This window comes from Protopterus annectens, chromosome 7.part0 (genome assembly GCF_019279795.1).
Source record: "Protopterus annectens isolate FY-2018-M chromosome 7.part0, PAN1.0, whole genome shotgun sequence".
NCBI classification, from domain to species: Eukaryota; Metazoa; Chordata; order Ceratodontiformes; family Protopteridae; genus Protopterus; species Protopterus annectens.
The window spans coordinates 813,937,663-813,954,502 of record NC_056739.1 but is presented as its reverse complement, the minus strand read 5'-3'; the positions used below and the strand labels follow the sequence as shown (position 1 = coordinate 813,954,502).

The 16,840-nt window shown below is 42.9% G+C and overlaps 1 protein-coding gene across 1 annotated transcript in view; it reads right to left on the bottom strand.

Moving 5' to 3' along the window:
* LOC122806105 (guanine nucleotide-binding protein G(I)/G(S)/G(T) subunit beta-2-like) overlaps positions 1 to 16,840 on the bottom strand; it is a 318,254-nt gene that overhangs the window by 299,627 nt on the left and 1,787 nt on the right. Inside the window, exon 2 of the mRNA XM_044076342.1 lies at positions 15,186 to 15,348. Coding sequence (XP_043932277.1) covers positions 15,186 to 15,315 — 130 coding nt within the window. The 5' untranslated portion in view covers positions 15,316 to 15,348. The remainder of the gene's footprint in view (positions 1 to 15,185; positions 15,349 to 16,840) is intronic.

The following is a 16,840-nucleotide window of genomic DNA, read 5'->3' as shown; positions in this document are numbered from 1 at the left end:
TTTTCTGACAGCACTGGTCACACTTCTTGAAGCCTGAGACCTTGCCTTCTTTGACATCCTAGAAGGAAAACACAAACAGTCCCAACTAACACACCAATTAATCCCTACACAGACACACAGGAAGGGAATAACTTGGGGAACTAGGCCTGACTAAAACTTTAAACTGAAATTCTTATAAAAGTTTGAAAGGAAGGGAATAGGGTGGGCTGTAACTAAGTACAGACTAAACTAACACTAAAGGGAAAAAATAAACCCCTAACTACACTTTTTCTTATTTTACCAAGAAAAAACTTACCTCAGCTGGCAAAGGAGACCTCTTTCGCTAAGCGGCAAACGAGATCTGAGGTAGTTCCGCCTTGCATCATGGGATATAGGGTTGCCTCGAGCTGGTAAAAGGAGTTCTCGAGCTAAAGCAAGTGCCGAGTCGGAGCCGAGGATCGGCTCCGAACCCATCCAGCAAGAATGAAGGCGAGATTGACAACTTAATATCTGATGTTTCATATTCACATCCTCCCACTAAAACAAACTTGATTCCATTAGCCATAGTCTTAGTTCACTATTTAAGTTACTAACACTGCTTAGCTTTTTAGAAGACAAAAATCAGTGGAAAAAGGAATATCCTTAAACAAATCAGAAGCCCTTATCTACACCGAAGAGCATGACACCCCTTACCTTCACTAGGTATAATTCGCTGGCAATTTTACTCAAATCAATAGTGCAATCATCAAGCAAACAACATTTTTACTTGTAGAGTGTTCTAGTTTCCAGGTTACTGCTTTGATATTCTTGAGAAGACAATCACTTGTGCATGGCATTGGTGTTAAAGTGTGTCTGTCACTTGCACATGACATCAGTGTTGTAGTGACTGATTCTGGGAAAGATGCTCCTGACTCTAATTATGGAATTTAGCAAGACAGAGGTACTCGTAAAAACTTATTGTGAACACCACAAGCGCTTTCACAGACTAAGCTGTTTCTTCAGGTAATGTCTATCAAACTAAAAAAACTCAGTTTAAATACTATATACTATCTCCCTTGATTAATCATGTGACATCAAGGCACTCAAATTACTTAAAACGGTCTCATAAAAGCACATGCATAATACTTAAGCACAGAAATCATAATACATTCATAAAAATGCATATACAACAAATATATATACGTATATATATATATATATATATATGTATATATATATATATATATATATATGTATATGTATATATATATATGTATATGTATATATATATATATATATGTATATATATATATATATATATATATATATATATATGTATATATAGGTTTAATATCGAAATTACAAATAAAAAAACGGTACGAAACAACGAAGTGTTGTACGGAAACCGCAACTAACCGAATGGCCCTACTGTCGAAAAACAGCTGTTAATGCCTGGGACCGGGACACTCCCAGTCAGCAAATATAAATAAATAAATAAATGCTGAAAATGTCGACATTTTATGGCATTAACAATAATGGCACCCTTATGTAACTCCCTAATCCCTACACCCAACATCCTGTTTATGCAGGGGGGCAAGGCCCCCTGCAACCCCCTGTGGGGACCCCCTAACTTAATATTCCAACTCCGAGATCTCACTACAGTGAGGAAAGGGACGTATTTCCCTAACCGCACTGTACTACTATCCCTTTACATGAGCGAATGTTATATTTGCAAATGCACAGTCCACTCGCAAATATGATGTTTGCTCATGTAACCTGCACACATGAAGTATTCGAACAGCTGTTGTTCAAATACTTCATAGCCGTGCAATTGCGCAGCAACATTTTAATAGTAAACCTTATCTGTATCATATTAGCAAAGGGGATAAAGCTAATGCCCTTGCAAAACATGTCGCTGCCAGTGGTACTGAGCATACTTTTGAGTTTTTGGTTACAGGGAGGATGCATGAGACATTAAAAGGAGGTGACATCAGAATAATACTGAGCAATTTGAGTCTAAGTGGATCATTAGACTGAGAAGGAGATAGTGGGCATGGACTCAATGATGTGGTCCCTACAAAACCAAAGCTGAAATCTAGGAAAGTACAGTTGTGTACACTTACCATAAATGTAGATGTCAGCGTGTATTCACTGTTGCAGTCATCACACTTGGGTTATCTGCCTGCAGGTAGCCCTCAGTCGGCCCGAATACCACAGTCTTGGGATTTCTGCATTGGATGCTGTCGCCTCTTCCATGACTTTAGGTTGTCATGGGTAAAAAACATGCAGCAGACGCCATTACATCAGTTTTTCTTGCCCGAGATGTCAGGAGCCCCCAAAATAGGAATCAATTACATGGTGTGGAACACCTCCAGTAAAAAGTAAATACCACTGCCACAAGATATGGTCAAAACGAGGATAGGTGAAAAGAAAAGAAAAGTCAGGGGGCTGGAGGGAGGGTAACCAGAACTGCAACAGCGAATACACTCAAACATCTACATTTATGGTAAGTGCACACAGCTGTATTATGTTCTTCGTGTTTCCCTGTTGCAGTCATCACACTTGGGTTGATTCCCAAAGCTGAGGAAGGGTGGAGGCAGTCAAGAAGTATTGGAGCTGGTTTCAGGCCTTGTAAAACTGCTGTAGCAAATCCAGCTCTGGATTTAGAAAAAATAGGTAAGTGGTAATGCTTGGTAAAAGTGTGTACAGAACTCCAGGTTGCAGACTCCAGGATATTCCTGGTAGGGACTCCCCTGAGAAATGCTGTAGAGGTTGAGGTGGCCCTAGTGGAATGAGTTCTGATCCCCTGTGGGGTAGGTTTTCCATGGTGTTTGTAACAGCAAGCATAGTCTGATGAGTCTGTTGTCAGGGTATGGGCGACGAGGGGTTGAGTGAAAGGAAGTCCCTTGTTCTGGTTGCATGCCTCTGCCCACCAAAGGAACTCTGTCCTTAGACAAGGAATGATAGGAATCAGTGTTTCCAGGTTAATGGTGTTCCCCAGAGAAGTTAGAAGTCTCTTTATAAATGACAGGTGCTGAAGTAGCAATTCCTGCCTGTCCGCCTCAGTCAATCGTCCAAGTATGGGTAAATTTGAATATTTCTCGGCCTGCAGTATGCAACAGCTGAAGCCAGGCACTTTGCGAATACCCTGGGTGCAGTAGATAAGCCAAAGGGAAGTGTAGAGAACTGGTAGTGCATACAGCCTGCCCTGAAACGTAGATATTTCCTGCAAGATTCCCTTATGGGGATGTGCAGATAAGCTTCTTTTAAGTCTAGGGTGACTAGCCAGGCGTCCTTGGATAGCATAGGAAGAAGCTGGTGCAGAGTCAGCATTTTGAATTTTGGGACCACCAAGAAGGTGTTAAGAATTGACAGATCTAGGATAGGGTGCTCCAAGAGCCCTCTTTTCTGGGCACCAGAAACAGTCAGGAGTAGAAATCCTGTCCCCTTTGCTCTATTGGCACAGGTTGAATAGCCCTGATACTGAGAAGAGAAAGTACTTGCTTTTGAGCCTCTGCCCACTGGTTTAGAGGAAGATCTGGCAACCCGCTTGTGGTTGGCAGTGAGTGGAAGCGGAATCTGTATCCCTGGGACACAATGTTTAGGACCCATCGGTCCTGGGTAATGGACATCGTTTTTTTGCCTGCAAGGCGAGTTTTCCTCCTAGGGGTGCAAGTACTTGGGCCTTGCTGGGAAGCAAGAGAGACAAGTCATTGTGAACTTTTTCCATAAGGGGGCGGCTTACCACTCTGTTTTAGAGAAGGGAGCACTCCATTGTTTAGATCTCTGCATACCCTGAGACTGTAGTCTTGGTGGACTGTTGCCCCTGGGTTTGGACTGAGAATGCCTGGGAGGGACTGGAAAAGAAATAACCACAGTCCCCAGCTGAAACCAGGAAACACAACACAGGAATTATCCTCAATAAATAGGAACTGGAAAGGACCAGTTTTTACAAGGCCAATGCCTACTGAATCTAGGTGGCTACACCTGTAAGAAATTTTTGACAGTTTGCATAGCTTTAGCTTTTTCCTCCATCTTTTTAAGAACTTCTGCTTTTGCGCCAAACAAACTTTCCTGGTTTAATGGAGCATCCAGTAATTTTGCTTTGACATGGTCTGGCAAGATTTGCTCCTTCAGCCAAGCATGCCTTCTCAGTATAGACCCAATGATAGCAGCCCTGCAAGATTCTTCTAAGGCATCAAAACCACAATGCAAAGTACGTTTACTAACTTGGTTTGCAGAATGCAATAACTCTTGCAAATCTTTATTTTCTGTACAATCTGGAAGCAGTAACATTTTTTTTGTTTAATTAGTTCCGCAATATGCTACTGGTACTTCAACATGTGAAAAGTACAGTTTTGTACCTATCATAAATGTAGATGTTCGAGTGTTCACCCTGCTGCAGTCATCACACTTGGGTTATCCTGTCGTCAGGCGGTCCCGCAGTTGGCCGGATTTCCAAAGTCTTGGTCCGACGTCGGTTGCTGTCGCCTCATCCCTGACGTCAGTGCGCCAGGGGTACACATATTGCAACCAACGCCATTTTCTTCAGTTTTTCTTGCACTAGATGTCAGGTGCCCCCAAAAAGGTGATCCAAATTAGTACCAAATGGTGTGAACACTGTACAAACACAAAATCCCTTCAGCTATAAGCTAATACATCAGTAAGGCATAGCAGAGATTTAGCCAGTAAATCAGAGGGGTTGGAGGGAGGGTAACCTGGACTGCAGCAGGGTGAACACTTGAACATCTACATTTATGGTAGGTACAAAACTGTACTATGTTCATCGTGTTACCCTGCTGCAGTCATCACACTTGGGTTGAGTCCCAAAGCTAAGGTAGGGTGGAGGTATCATAGAGGGTTAGTGGAGGCAATGAGGCCTTGCAGAACTGCAGTGGCGAAGCCCGCCCTGGACTTAGAATAAAGAGGTTAGTGATGGTGTTTGGTGAAGGTGTGTACAGAACTCCAAGTTGCAGCTTCTTAAATTTCCTTGGTAGGAACCCCCTGAGAAAGGCTGTAGAGGTAGCTGTTGCCCTGGTAGAGTGGGATCTAATGGTAGGAGGAACTGGTTTCCCATGATGGGTGTAACAGAATCGTACGCAATGGCCTATCCATTTAGAAATGGTTTGCTTGGACATGGCCCTCCCTTGAGAAGCTGTAGCATAGGAAACAAAGAGCTGGTCAGTTTTTCTGAAAGCCTTAGTTTTATCCAAGTAGTAACGAAGCTGCCTGTGAATGTCCAAGGAATGCAGGAGTCTCTCACCTTTGTTCTGTGGATTGGGGAAGAAAGTGGGTAGGTGGATGGTTTGATTTAAAGCTACACTGGAAACCACCTTAGGCATGAAGGAAGGATTAGTTCGTAGAGAAACTGTCTTGATGAAAAATGAGGAAAGGTTCCACTGCCATAAGTGCCTGTAATTCTGAGACTCTCCTAGCAGAAGTTATTGCCAGGAGCAGGGCAGTCTTCCAAGATAGGAACTGAAGGTCTGCATAGAAGGCTGGTTCAAAGGCAGGTAGCATTAGTTTTTCCAGAACAAAGTTGAGGTCCCATATTGGTGTAGGAGCTCTTCTAGGTGGTCTAAAGTTTTTTGCCCCTCTGAGGAACTGCCTTAGAAGAGGATTTGAAAATAAAGGTGGATTCGTGTCATAGTGAGCTGAAATAGCTGAAGCATGGATTTTAATTGAGGAGAAGGAAAGTCCTTTATGCAACATCTCGGCTAAATACTGCAGAATGTGAGGCATATGAGGCCGAGTTGTGTCTTGGCCTTTAGCTTGGTTCCAAGCAGAAAACCTTTTCCATTTGTCCGAGTAAGCCTTCCTGGTGCTTGGCCTCCTGGCTTCCAGAATAACATCCAGTACTGCTTGTGAAAGAGGGGCTGGTTGGATGCTTAATTGATTTGCCATGCAGCCAGGTTTAAGGTTTTGAGCTGGCTGTGTAGAATCTGCTTGTCTTGCTGCGTGAGCAAATGAGGTATTTGAGGCAATATCCATGGTGGGCTGTGAGCCATATTCTTCAATAGCGGGTACCAGTGCTGGCGTGGCCAGACTGGGGCTATGAGAATCAGTTGAGGTTTCTCCTTTTTGACCTTCAAAAGAACCTTTGTGAGAAGAGGTAATGGAAAAAAGGCATATGCTGTCAGGTTTTTCCAACTGAAGGAGACAGCGTCCACTTTCCAAGCTTGATGGTGGAATGTCCTTGTACAAAATGTTGTCAGTTGGTAGTTTTGAGGACTGGCAAACAGGTCTATATTTGGTAGGCCCCATCTTTGAGTTATCATTGTAAATATATATGGATCTAGTTTCCACTCGTGGGGATCTTTGATGTTTCTGCTTAGGTCTGCCAATGTGTTTTTCTGTCCTGGCAGGAACTGAGCTTGTAACTGGACTTGGTAGGCCAGAGCTGTGTTCCATAAGATTATTGCTTGCCTGCAAAGAGGGTAGGAATGTGTGCCCCCTTGTTTATGTACCACATTACTGTGGTGTTGTCCATCTTTATTGCAAGTTGTCCTGGCTGTAGTAGATCCTTGAAGGCTGTCAGAGCTTTCTGTACAGCTAGCATCTCTTTTTGGTTTATGTGCAGTTTTCTTTGTTCTGCAGTCCATAGGCCTTGAATGCATTGCCCTGCCATGTGTGCCCCCCAGGCATAGTCTGAAGAATCTGTTGTGATAGTTTGCTTGGTTGGGGGCAAGGTGAAAGGCTGACCCTTGTTGAGGTGACATGCCTGTGCCCACCATAGAAATTCCTGTTGAAGGCAGGGAATGAGAGCTATCACTGTGTCCAAGCTGTGGCTGTGTTGAGACCATACGCTTTTTAGGTACCACTGTAATTTCCTCATATGCAGTTTTGCAAATGGTATTATTAGAATGCAAGATGCCATGAAGCCCAAAGCCTGCAGAATTTTTCTTGGAGTTAATTGGGTCTTTGTTGCCATTGTCTTGAAATATTGAGTCAGTTGTAGTTGCTTGTCTGGTGTAAGATAAGCCTTCTGGGCCGTTGTGTCCAAGCTAGCACCCAGGAATGTCATTTTTTGTGAGGGTACTAGTTTTGACTTCTTTTCGTTTACTGTGTACCCCATACAATTTAGTAGATGCTTCACAAAAGCCAGATGATGTAAGAATGTATTTTCCTTTCTGCTTGGATGAGGCAGTCGTCCAGGTATGAATATATTTGAATTCCTCTTTGTCTGCAGTATGCAATTACTGGTGTCAGGCATTTTGTGAAAACTCTGGGCGCAGTAGATAAGCCAAAGGGCAGTGCAGAGAATTGATAATGGGTTGAACCTGCAATGAAACGGAGGTATCTTCTGCAACTTTGGCTGATAGGGACATGCAGGTATGCCTCCTTGAGGTCCAACGTTACGAGCCATGCTTCCTTGCCCAACATGGGAAGTAGCTGCTGTAGTGTTAGCATCTTGAATTTGGGAACTTGTAAGTGTGTGTTTAGAATTGAAAGGTCCAGAATTGGTCTCCAAGCATTTTCTTTTCTGGGTACAAGAGTAAAATCCTTGGCCTTGCTCTTGAGTTGGTACCCGTTGAATGGCTCTCATGGCCATGAGAGCTGTAATTTGTTTGAGCCTCTGCCCTTTGATTTTGTGGCAGGTTTGGCATTCCTCTTTTTATTGGCAAGGTGTGAAAGTGGAATCTGTATCCTCGTAAAATTATGTCTAGGACCCATTTGTTCTTTGTGACCATGTGCCAGTTGTCTGCAAATAGTGCTAGTTTTCAACCCAAGGGGGCTGACAAAAGAGCTTTGTTTGGCCAGCTGAGGTGCAAGTCATTGAGCTTGCCTTCTGGTGGGTTGAGACCTGTCTTCTCCTCCCTTCTGGGTTGGAGTGCCCCATTGGCGAGGTTTATACTGAGCTTGTGGTTGTCCTGTGCCCCTTGGGCGCCTGTATTTACCCCTCTGAGGTCTGTCAGTGGCTGGAAAGGACCAATTTTTTGTTGGACAGTTTCTGCTGAAGCGAGGGGGTTGTACTTGTAGGAAATCTTTGACTGTCTGCATTGATTTCGCCTTATCTTCCATTTTCTTTAAAACTTCTTCTGCTTTAACTCCAAAAAGTACATCCTGCTGTAAGGGAGCATCTAGTAGTTTTGCTTTAACATGATCAGGCAGACTTTGTTCCTTTAACCAGGCATGCCTACGTATAACTGATCCAGTGACAGCTGCTCTGCAGGAGGCCTCTAAAGAATCAAACCCACATTGTAAGGTATGTTTGCACACCTGCTCGGTGGCGTGCAACAAATCCTGTACTTCTTTCAATTCAGACTGTTGCGGGAGGGAGGTTATCTTTTGTTTTAACTGAGAGATCAGAAATTGCTGATACTTAAGCATATGAAATTGACAATTTAGTGCTCTCTTTGAGCATCTGTTTCTTAGGCATAGGGCCTTGAACAGGAGACTGAAGTGAAGCCTTTTTCGATTTAGGAGTCTTCGACTTAGAAGACGTTTTGACTGTAAGAATCGGTCTGAAAACGCCTTCAGAAACCGATGGCGTTTCAGAAGCACAGACGTCCTTGGAAGGTAAATCGTCGGAAGGGCCTGAAGTAAAAGGCTGCATCGGCCTAGTACATTCCGTCAAAATATCTGTAGCGGTCTCGGGTTGCTGAACTACGGTAGTCAGAGGCTGCGGAGCCTCACTGATAACCAGAGATCGGATCAACCGAGGCCTCGGAATCGGGCTTAGGCCTGGGCTTTCGGTCCTTGTCCCTGCGCTTTTTGTGCACGCCGGTAGTCGGTAGCTCCGACGGCATGTTATAGTTAAATTTTCTACCAAAATAGTGTCTTGCGAAATCAAATCATCTTTTAATAGTACGCTTATTAAATCTAGCACAAAAACGACAAGTAACGTCGTGATCAGGGCCTAGGCAAGGTATGCAATAAGAATGAAAATCCTTATGAGGTATTTGCTTCCCACAAGAAATACAATTGTTAAGTTTTTCTGACATCGGTCTGAGGCAAGAAAAGTTCCCCCAACAGGGTACTTAGCTTTATAGAATACTTCGGTCTGAAATTCAAATTCGACAATCTCAGGAGTCGGCCAACCGGCACTTGCGAACTGCTTCTGCTTCGGGCACCGTGCGGCAAAAAAGGCTGAAGAAAATGGCGTCTGTTGCAATATATGTACCCCTGGCGCACTGACGTCAGGGATGAGGCGACAGCAACTGACGTCGGACCAAGACTTTGGAAATCCGGCCGACTGCGGGACCGCCTGACGACAGGATAACCCAAGTGTGATGACTGCAGCAGGGTAACACGATGAACATCTGGCAATTCAAAGCCCTGATGGTAAGAGTTGCAGAGGTATACAACTTCTTACCCCATCTGTCTAAAGCTCTAAAATCCCTGTCCGAAGGGGTATTGTTTTGGCTGTAGTAGCTTTAATGCCTCTAGGTCCCTAGGAAATAGTCTCTGGATCCGCAGTGGGATTTTTAGAGAGAAATTTGTGACAGTCAGGTACTCTGTAGTACCCGTCAGGCTTTCTAGGAGATGGTGGTAAAGTATCAGGAGTTAAGACTGGATTCCATGAAGACATCTACAATGTCCAGGACAGGAAGTATAGCTACAGGCCTGTGCTGAGGCAAGTCTAAAAATTCTCAGAGTCTCTTTTTGGACTGAGGGTAGTCCTGGCATTCCCAGTGGAAATGTTCTCTTAAAGTAAGCAAGGTTTCACAAAAAGAAAAGTCCTCTGGAGGGGAGGCAGAGAGAATGGAATCCTCTGCATCTGAATCTTCATAGGTAAATAAGGGAACATCCTGGTAAATCAGAGGGATCAGAGCCATCGGACTCATGGCCTGTAGAATCATAATGAAAATCAATTCTTTGTCTTTTACAGGGGGAAGGCTGGCTTCCCCTAATTCAAGTTATAAGGTATTCAGCCATTCTAAGCATTTGTTTCTGTGGCAAGGGGGCTTGAGCATGCGTTTTGGTAGTCTGTTTTCTAGGCGTAGTGTGAACTCTGGGCCTGAGAAACTTGTAAGTTTTAGACAAAAACAAAGCATTTGGTTTAATGTGAACATCAGAAGGTCGGAATACACCATCAGAAGCCGGTGCCTGCATAGCAGCTACGGACACATCCAAGGTAGAGACATCTGCAGGTTCCATGGTCGAAGAAGCATCTGGCGGCATACCGAACTCCATATGGGTCTCAGCAGAGGCCTGCGAATCTGTAGAAGCGGGTATCAGGGTCTGCGAAAGCGCCTGAGTACTGGTGGACTGGCGACTAGCTTAACGGAAATGTCGCCGGCAGTTTTGGACCTATGCTGTCTGTCTTTATCCTTACATTTTGTCGGAAGATCGGCAGGCGGATGGCCTTATTGAAGCCATTTTGGAATACAGAGAACGACAGCAAAAGAAATTTGTGAAAGAAAGGCAGACGACGAATAGTTCAGACATTAAACAAGGCACAAAACCTACAGCGAGGAACGTTGTGGTCTGGGCCTAAACAGATGACGCAGTAAGAATGAAAATCTCTGAGGTATTTGCTTTCCAGACGCAAGAAAATTGTTAATTTTTTCTGTCATCGGTTAGAGCAAGAAAAAAGGATCCCCAACGGGGTACTTGGCTTTATGACTTCAGGTTTGAAACTTAAAAAAACAAAAATTTCAGGAAGTGACCGACCACCACTTGTGAACTGCTTCTGCTTCGGGCTCCCACACGGCAAGAAAAGCTGATGTAACGGCGGCGGCTGCATGATTTATACCCATGACGACTTGACGTCATGGAAGAGGCGACAGCATCCGACGCAGAAATCCCCAGGCCGACTGAGGGCTACCTGCAGGAAGATAACCCAAGTGTGATGACTGCAACAGTGAAACACGAAGAACATCCCTAGACACTGAATATGTTTTACCTTTGTATTATCGTATTTTTTGTTTTGTGTATACATACATATATATATATATATATATATACACATATATATATATATATATATATAAACACATATATATATATATACACACACATACAATTTACATTTGTATTTTTATGAATGTATTATGATTTCTGTACTTAAGTGCTATGCATATGCTTTTATGAGACTAAGTAATTTGAGTGCTTTGATGTCACATGATTAATCAAGGGAGGCAATATATGGTATTTAAACCGAGTTTTTAGTTTGACAGACATTACCTGAAGAAGCAGCTTAGTCTGTAAAAGCGTTTGCGGTGTCAACAATAAAAGTTTTTTTATTGAAACTGGCCGTTTTGGAGTACCCCTGTCTTGCTGGATTAATTCTTTGGTTTTCTTTACTGGGACCTTCTTTGGCAGAAAGGGTTGGTATTTGTTCTGCTAATTATAGAATCTCCCCATTCACAAGTGCCAACTGATGTCCTTACAGCTCTGGTCCAAAGATCCAAGCTGAAGAGGAACTGACAATTAAGAAGATAAATGGTTCACAACTGAAATCTTGGCCTGAACTACAGAATGCTGTAATAAAAGGAGAGGAAAGGGAAGTCATTTACATTGTCTTTGGCAAGTAAGTTGGGGATGGGGATTAGGATTTAGGGGGACAATACCAGTAATGAACATACTTCTACCAAATGTTTTCTTAAGTTGGTTACAAAAAGAAAATGTACCAGCTCTGCCCTATTAAGAAGATTCCCACTTCTTTTCCTTCTGTCATATATCCCTTTTTACATTCACTTTGCTCCATTTCCCAGTCTGACTGTCTCACTATCCAAACCTTCTGGCCCAGCTTCACCTTACCCACGTTATCCCACCTTAACCTACATTTTACTATACCATAGCATAAACACCTGCTTCCACCTTCCTTCCCTACCATCTCATTCTTCCACTACCATGTCCCAATATTTGGTCCACATGCCCATTATTCAACCCACCTCTGCTAATGGCTGTACCTGTCTTATTCCCTACTAATGGCTGCATCACTTTCCTTCCTAAGATTACAGAAGTGCTTCATAATACAATGACTAGGTAGTTTGTCAATCTTTTTTCTATTCTCCCACCACCATCACTGCCAGCTGTTAATGAACCCTTGCATCCAAGAAATTTCTACTAGGATCTCCTTTTCACTTGCTCTTTAATTCTTCCCACTGTTTCTACAGCACTGTTCCTTATAACCAGTCTTGTCCACACCACCTTTGTTATTCTCACTGCTCAATTTCTGCCTCTCAACTTTTATGAGCAATCTTCTGCTTTTCTTACCTCTTTTTAACTTATTTTAAAGGCACTCCCAAGTTAATGTGGCCTTCCAGCTGTTCAGTAGTACAGGTTACAGGGAAACCATCCCTGATTAACAGTTTTCCCAAGCTCTCCTTCCTCTTCTGCAATAATGCATCCTTTGTTCCCTATAACCCTTTCTGAGTCAGCAGCTGAACTGCCTAATCATTTTTTCCCTTCATGCTGCTATGCCTTTGGCTTAGGCAGTACTTACAAAGGCCACCATATGCAGGTCCACTAATTCAGAGGTAGGGCACAGACCTGTGAAATGAGTCCAATGCATGCTGACCTTCTTCAAAGAAGGTGAAGTAAAAATCTCACTTTGGGGTAACTATGAGGAGGCTTTGAATTACACTACCAAAGCAAATAGTCTCAGAAGCAACATACAGCACAAAGCCTATTAAGGTGAAGTGGGAATGGACAAATGTCAAAGCCTTCCACTGACCAATGTATGTTAAGAGATTAATTACCCTTTGTATGCAGCGTTATAGCATTAATCCTGTGTCAGCTTCCAGACTGACAGGGAGTTACAAAGTATGCAACCCACCTATTTCCTCCTATCTTCTGCACTACTTCTTCCTAACATCTACCTACTCGATACTGGGTTCTGCTCTTCCTCTTCTCTCCAACCTCTCCCTCCCTTCAAATCCTACTGCTTCTTCATGTCTTATTCTCCCTTTCAGCTAATTTAACTTCCCTAACACTTCACAATCTTGTCTATCCCAAATTACCCTAAGCCATACTGCTATGCTGCACCACAAAATCACCTGACCCCCTCTTGTGTGACCCACTTCAAACCTATAATGCTCTTTCCCCTCCCGACTTATCCCACTTTCCTTCTTGAACCTTATTTTTTTCCCTTTAAGTCCTGCCATCCATTCCTGCTCAGTCTGTGGTGCTGTTCCAGTTGAGTCTATTTGCAGGTTTTCCCAGTTTCACATGCCTTTACCTACTCTGACACGAGTTCTTAGGTACCTTTACCCCTTGCTCTATCCTCCTCGTTTTTCTGGCCCAGCTTCACCTTACCCATGTTATCCCACCTTAACCTATATTTTACTATACCTTAGCGTAAGTGCCTATGCTCACTTACTACTCTATACTCAAGAAAACATCACTTCACACTGGGCTGGCAATCCACTGTACTGCTATTACTTTTCTCAAAGATAGAGCTTTAAACAGGCACCGCATTGTGCAGCTGTCCTTGCCTCATTCACAAATATGCAGGTATTTAAGTACCAATCAAGCACTATAAACTTACTGTAAACAAAAAATACAATAAAAATAAGGTTTGTTACTTTTTTAACCTATCCCTCCTAAAGTTACAGAAAATGAAACAATAATGAACTTAGTAAATGTCAAACAAAAGCCAATATTGAACTTAGAATTAATGTAACATCTATGCATCTCCTACTTAAACTAGAAGAAAATTACACCATAAGTTGTCCATACCTTCTTCTAGCTAGCAAGTTAAACCTAAGTTTACAAACTACTGCTGCCACACAGCTTAGACTCGTTCACTGTGTAATTTTCTGCCATTCCACTGCAGTACTTCCGGCAATTTCACACAAGGATGGTTCACTGCTGCTCTATTTTGCCCATTTCTTAGCAGGCATATATTTCTTTGCCATTCTGAGGACTCTACTTAGGCCAGTATTAAGCATCACCCAGGCTCTGCCCATTACTAATGCTGCCATGTAGACACTCGGGAAGAGTGCTACTCAAGTTATGTAGGACAATGCCAGTCCACTGCTTAGTCTTACACCAATCACTGACATGCAGGTTGCGGTTCATGGCAGATGCCAAAGCCAACAGCTGCTAGTCCAATATTCACCCAATCTTTCCCCCTACAGACTGCCGATACTGCAAGGTTTGTTGAGGGAGTTCTACTTGCTTCAGTCTGCTGCTTCCTTACCGACATATTTCCACTCCAATAGCCAAGCTTGTCTCATTGCTTTCCACATCCCAGAATGCTAAGCAGGACTGCTTTGCATGTATCTTGTTAAGCTGCTGTAGCTTTACTGCCTAGCCACACCTTAATTTCACATATTACTGCTAACCCCTATAACTTTATTCCACACCATTATATATACACCACTGCTTCTTCAGTACCCTGGACCAATTTCAGTTTACAGTCTGGTTTACTGTTCAGTTTTCTCTCAACTTTTTCAACTCATGTTACCTCCCACCATTCCATCTCAGCCTGACTTCATTAGAGAATCTAGCCTTAGTCTCACCCTATAGTTTCAGCTTTTTTTTAAGGCTATTTTTTCTCCTACTGTCACATTACTGCCCAAAACTACTTCAGCTGCTGTCCTATTACGCAAGCACAGATTCAGGTTCAGAGGCTGCTGCCCAAACACTCATACCCTTTCCATTGTCATGCTCCTACTTTACAGGTTACATTCACACAAGTTGTAAAATGCTGCTACCCAGCTGTTAATCCTCACTTTGTTTCATACGTTAACACCTGATGGCAGTCAGTTATTAAAGTGTCAATTCCTAACTGCTGTAAGACTAGACTGCAATGTCCTACAGTGTAGAATAAAAGAAAAAAATAAATGTGATACCAGAGAGTAAAATAAAAGTAAATGTGAGAAAATCTTAACTGAAGAAAAGCAGACTTTTTTTTTGCTTTTCTTGTTCAGTACAATCACTTTTTGCATATTTAATGTGCTTAATTATAGCAATGAATACTGTAAGTTAGTGTACTATGTTTAAGCCACAGGAGACTAGAGCACTGCATCTGAACTGTCCTTCAAGGGCTGTCAGTTAGAATAGAAAAAGGCAGCCCACACAAGCAGTGTTATAAGTGTGATTAAAAACACAGCGCTTTCAGCACTGTGGGAGTTGCGCAAGATGAGCTGCTGGACAGTGTTAAGTATAATGGGCAGAAACTTTTCAGCTTTCACAAGGAGCTACCCAAATCCTTGTGCATCCCACAGCTAACATTGCAACAACCTCAGTGCATTTTAATATTTGACTTTAGAACACCATAATACCACTCCTTGGGTAACAGATCTACTACATAAATTTTGCCCTCTGCTCACCTGTGTGTCCAGGCAGTTCTCGACTCACTCTCACGTTGCCTTCTCTAGTCTTTAGGCTGTAAATGGAGCATATATTATCCAAACCTCCACATGCTACATAGTTTCCAGATGGGGCATATGCACATGTCATTACCCAAGATGATCTAAGAGGAATGGCATGAACCTAGTGAAGAAAAGCAAAGCAAGCATTATTTTAACCAAAGAAATAAACAGCTGTGGTTCTTCCTTTACAAGCCAATTATAAAAGCAAAAAAGACTGCACACTCACTGCAAGCCTCAAAGAAGTCATATGTCGCTGCAATTCCCAGCTTTAATTTTGTGTTTTGTATGAAAAAGAAAACACACACACACAGCTAGCAGAATGAATTCAGAGGTATTTCAAGATAATGCACTTTATGTGGAATGCTCATGCCAGTTCTTTGAGGCATGTTTGTCCAAAAGCAATATCAGAATGGTGCTGGATGGAAACAGAATTCAGACATCTTCAAGCTGTCAATCACTGGTGTACATAAAAACTATACATATGGCAAGTTTACCAATTACTTAGTACACATAAGGCCACCAGGTCAACAGCTTTTTTAAAGATATACAGGACTCAAAAAGGTAAAGGGCAGGTACGAAACCTACACTTTTGCAACAGCATACCCTTGCCAGCTATGTTGCTTTGATGGGGATTAAAGATCTGACTAGAATCCAGGGGACTGGACTTCAATTACAGATGGTAGCAAATGGAGCTGGATGATTAGGGAAAGGAGCTGAGGACAAGTCCACTTGCCTTCCTAAGGGTAGAGGGATGGAGTGCATGTCTCTGACGCACCAAATGCTCACAGTTCCACAGTGATGACCAAAGAAATGTACACAATGTGTTTGGCCCAGGAGGCAGTTTTTGTGGGCTTATAAACCCGTGATTACATGCAAGATCAAGGAGGGAAAGATGCTGCACCAATCAAGTTTTTACTGTACAACTTGTACACTTTAATAAAAAAGTACCATATGACTGGACTTGCTCAAGTACCTCTTTTTGTAAGATTTCATGATAAGGTGTAAATAAAGCAGTACAACAAAAAATGGAGTGGGCTGCAGGGTAGCCGATCTTGGAAGTCACTAACAATGTTCTCAGCGAGGTCTTCCTTACACCCAGACTAAGGGAGCACATTACCTTTCCTGTCTTATCTACAAAGGTGGACTGAACTTGAACAGATGAGACAAGCAGCTGAGGGGTCTGAGCTGCAAAGTTGCAGAGGAGTGCATTCTTAACAATTCTGCTCAAAAGTTTATGCTCTTTGTGAAATGGGATGGTGCCGAAGTGCCACAGTCACTGAGACCTACACTGGACCAAAGATATGTCATAGGATTCACCTCAATGATGTTTGGTAAGTGATTTTAAGAGATCAGGGGCTGAAAGAGCAAAGTTATGGTGTCTTCCAAGTTGTCATCCTTAATGACTGGCTCCAAGGAAGGTCAACTCAAGACTCATCATGCTTCTCTTTCCAGAGCTACAGCACGCCACCTCTGGAGAGGAAGGGACAGGAGTGCAAGGCCAGATCACAGTGACCCCATAAGCCTTGAAGTCTTACAAAAGAAGGGGTCGCCTGAGTGCAATACATCTCAAAGTAATCTCTGGGCCCTGGACCCACAACTGCACCATATGCTCC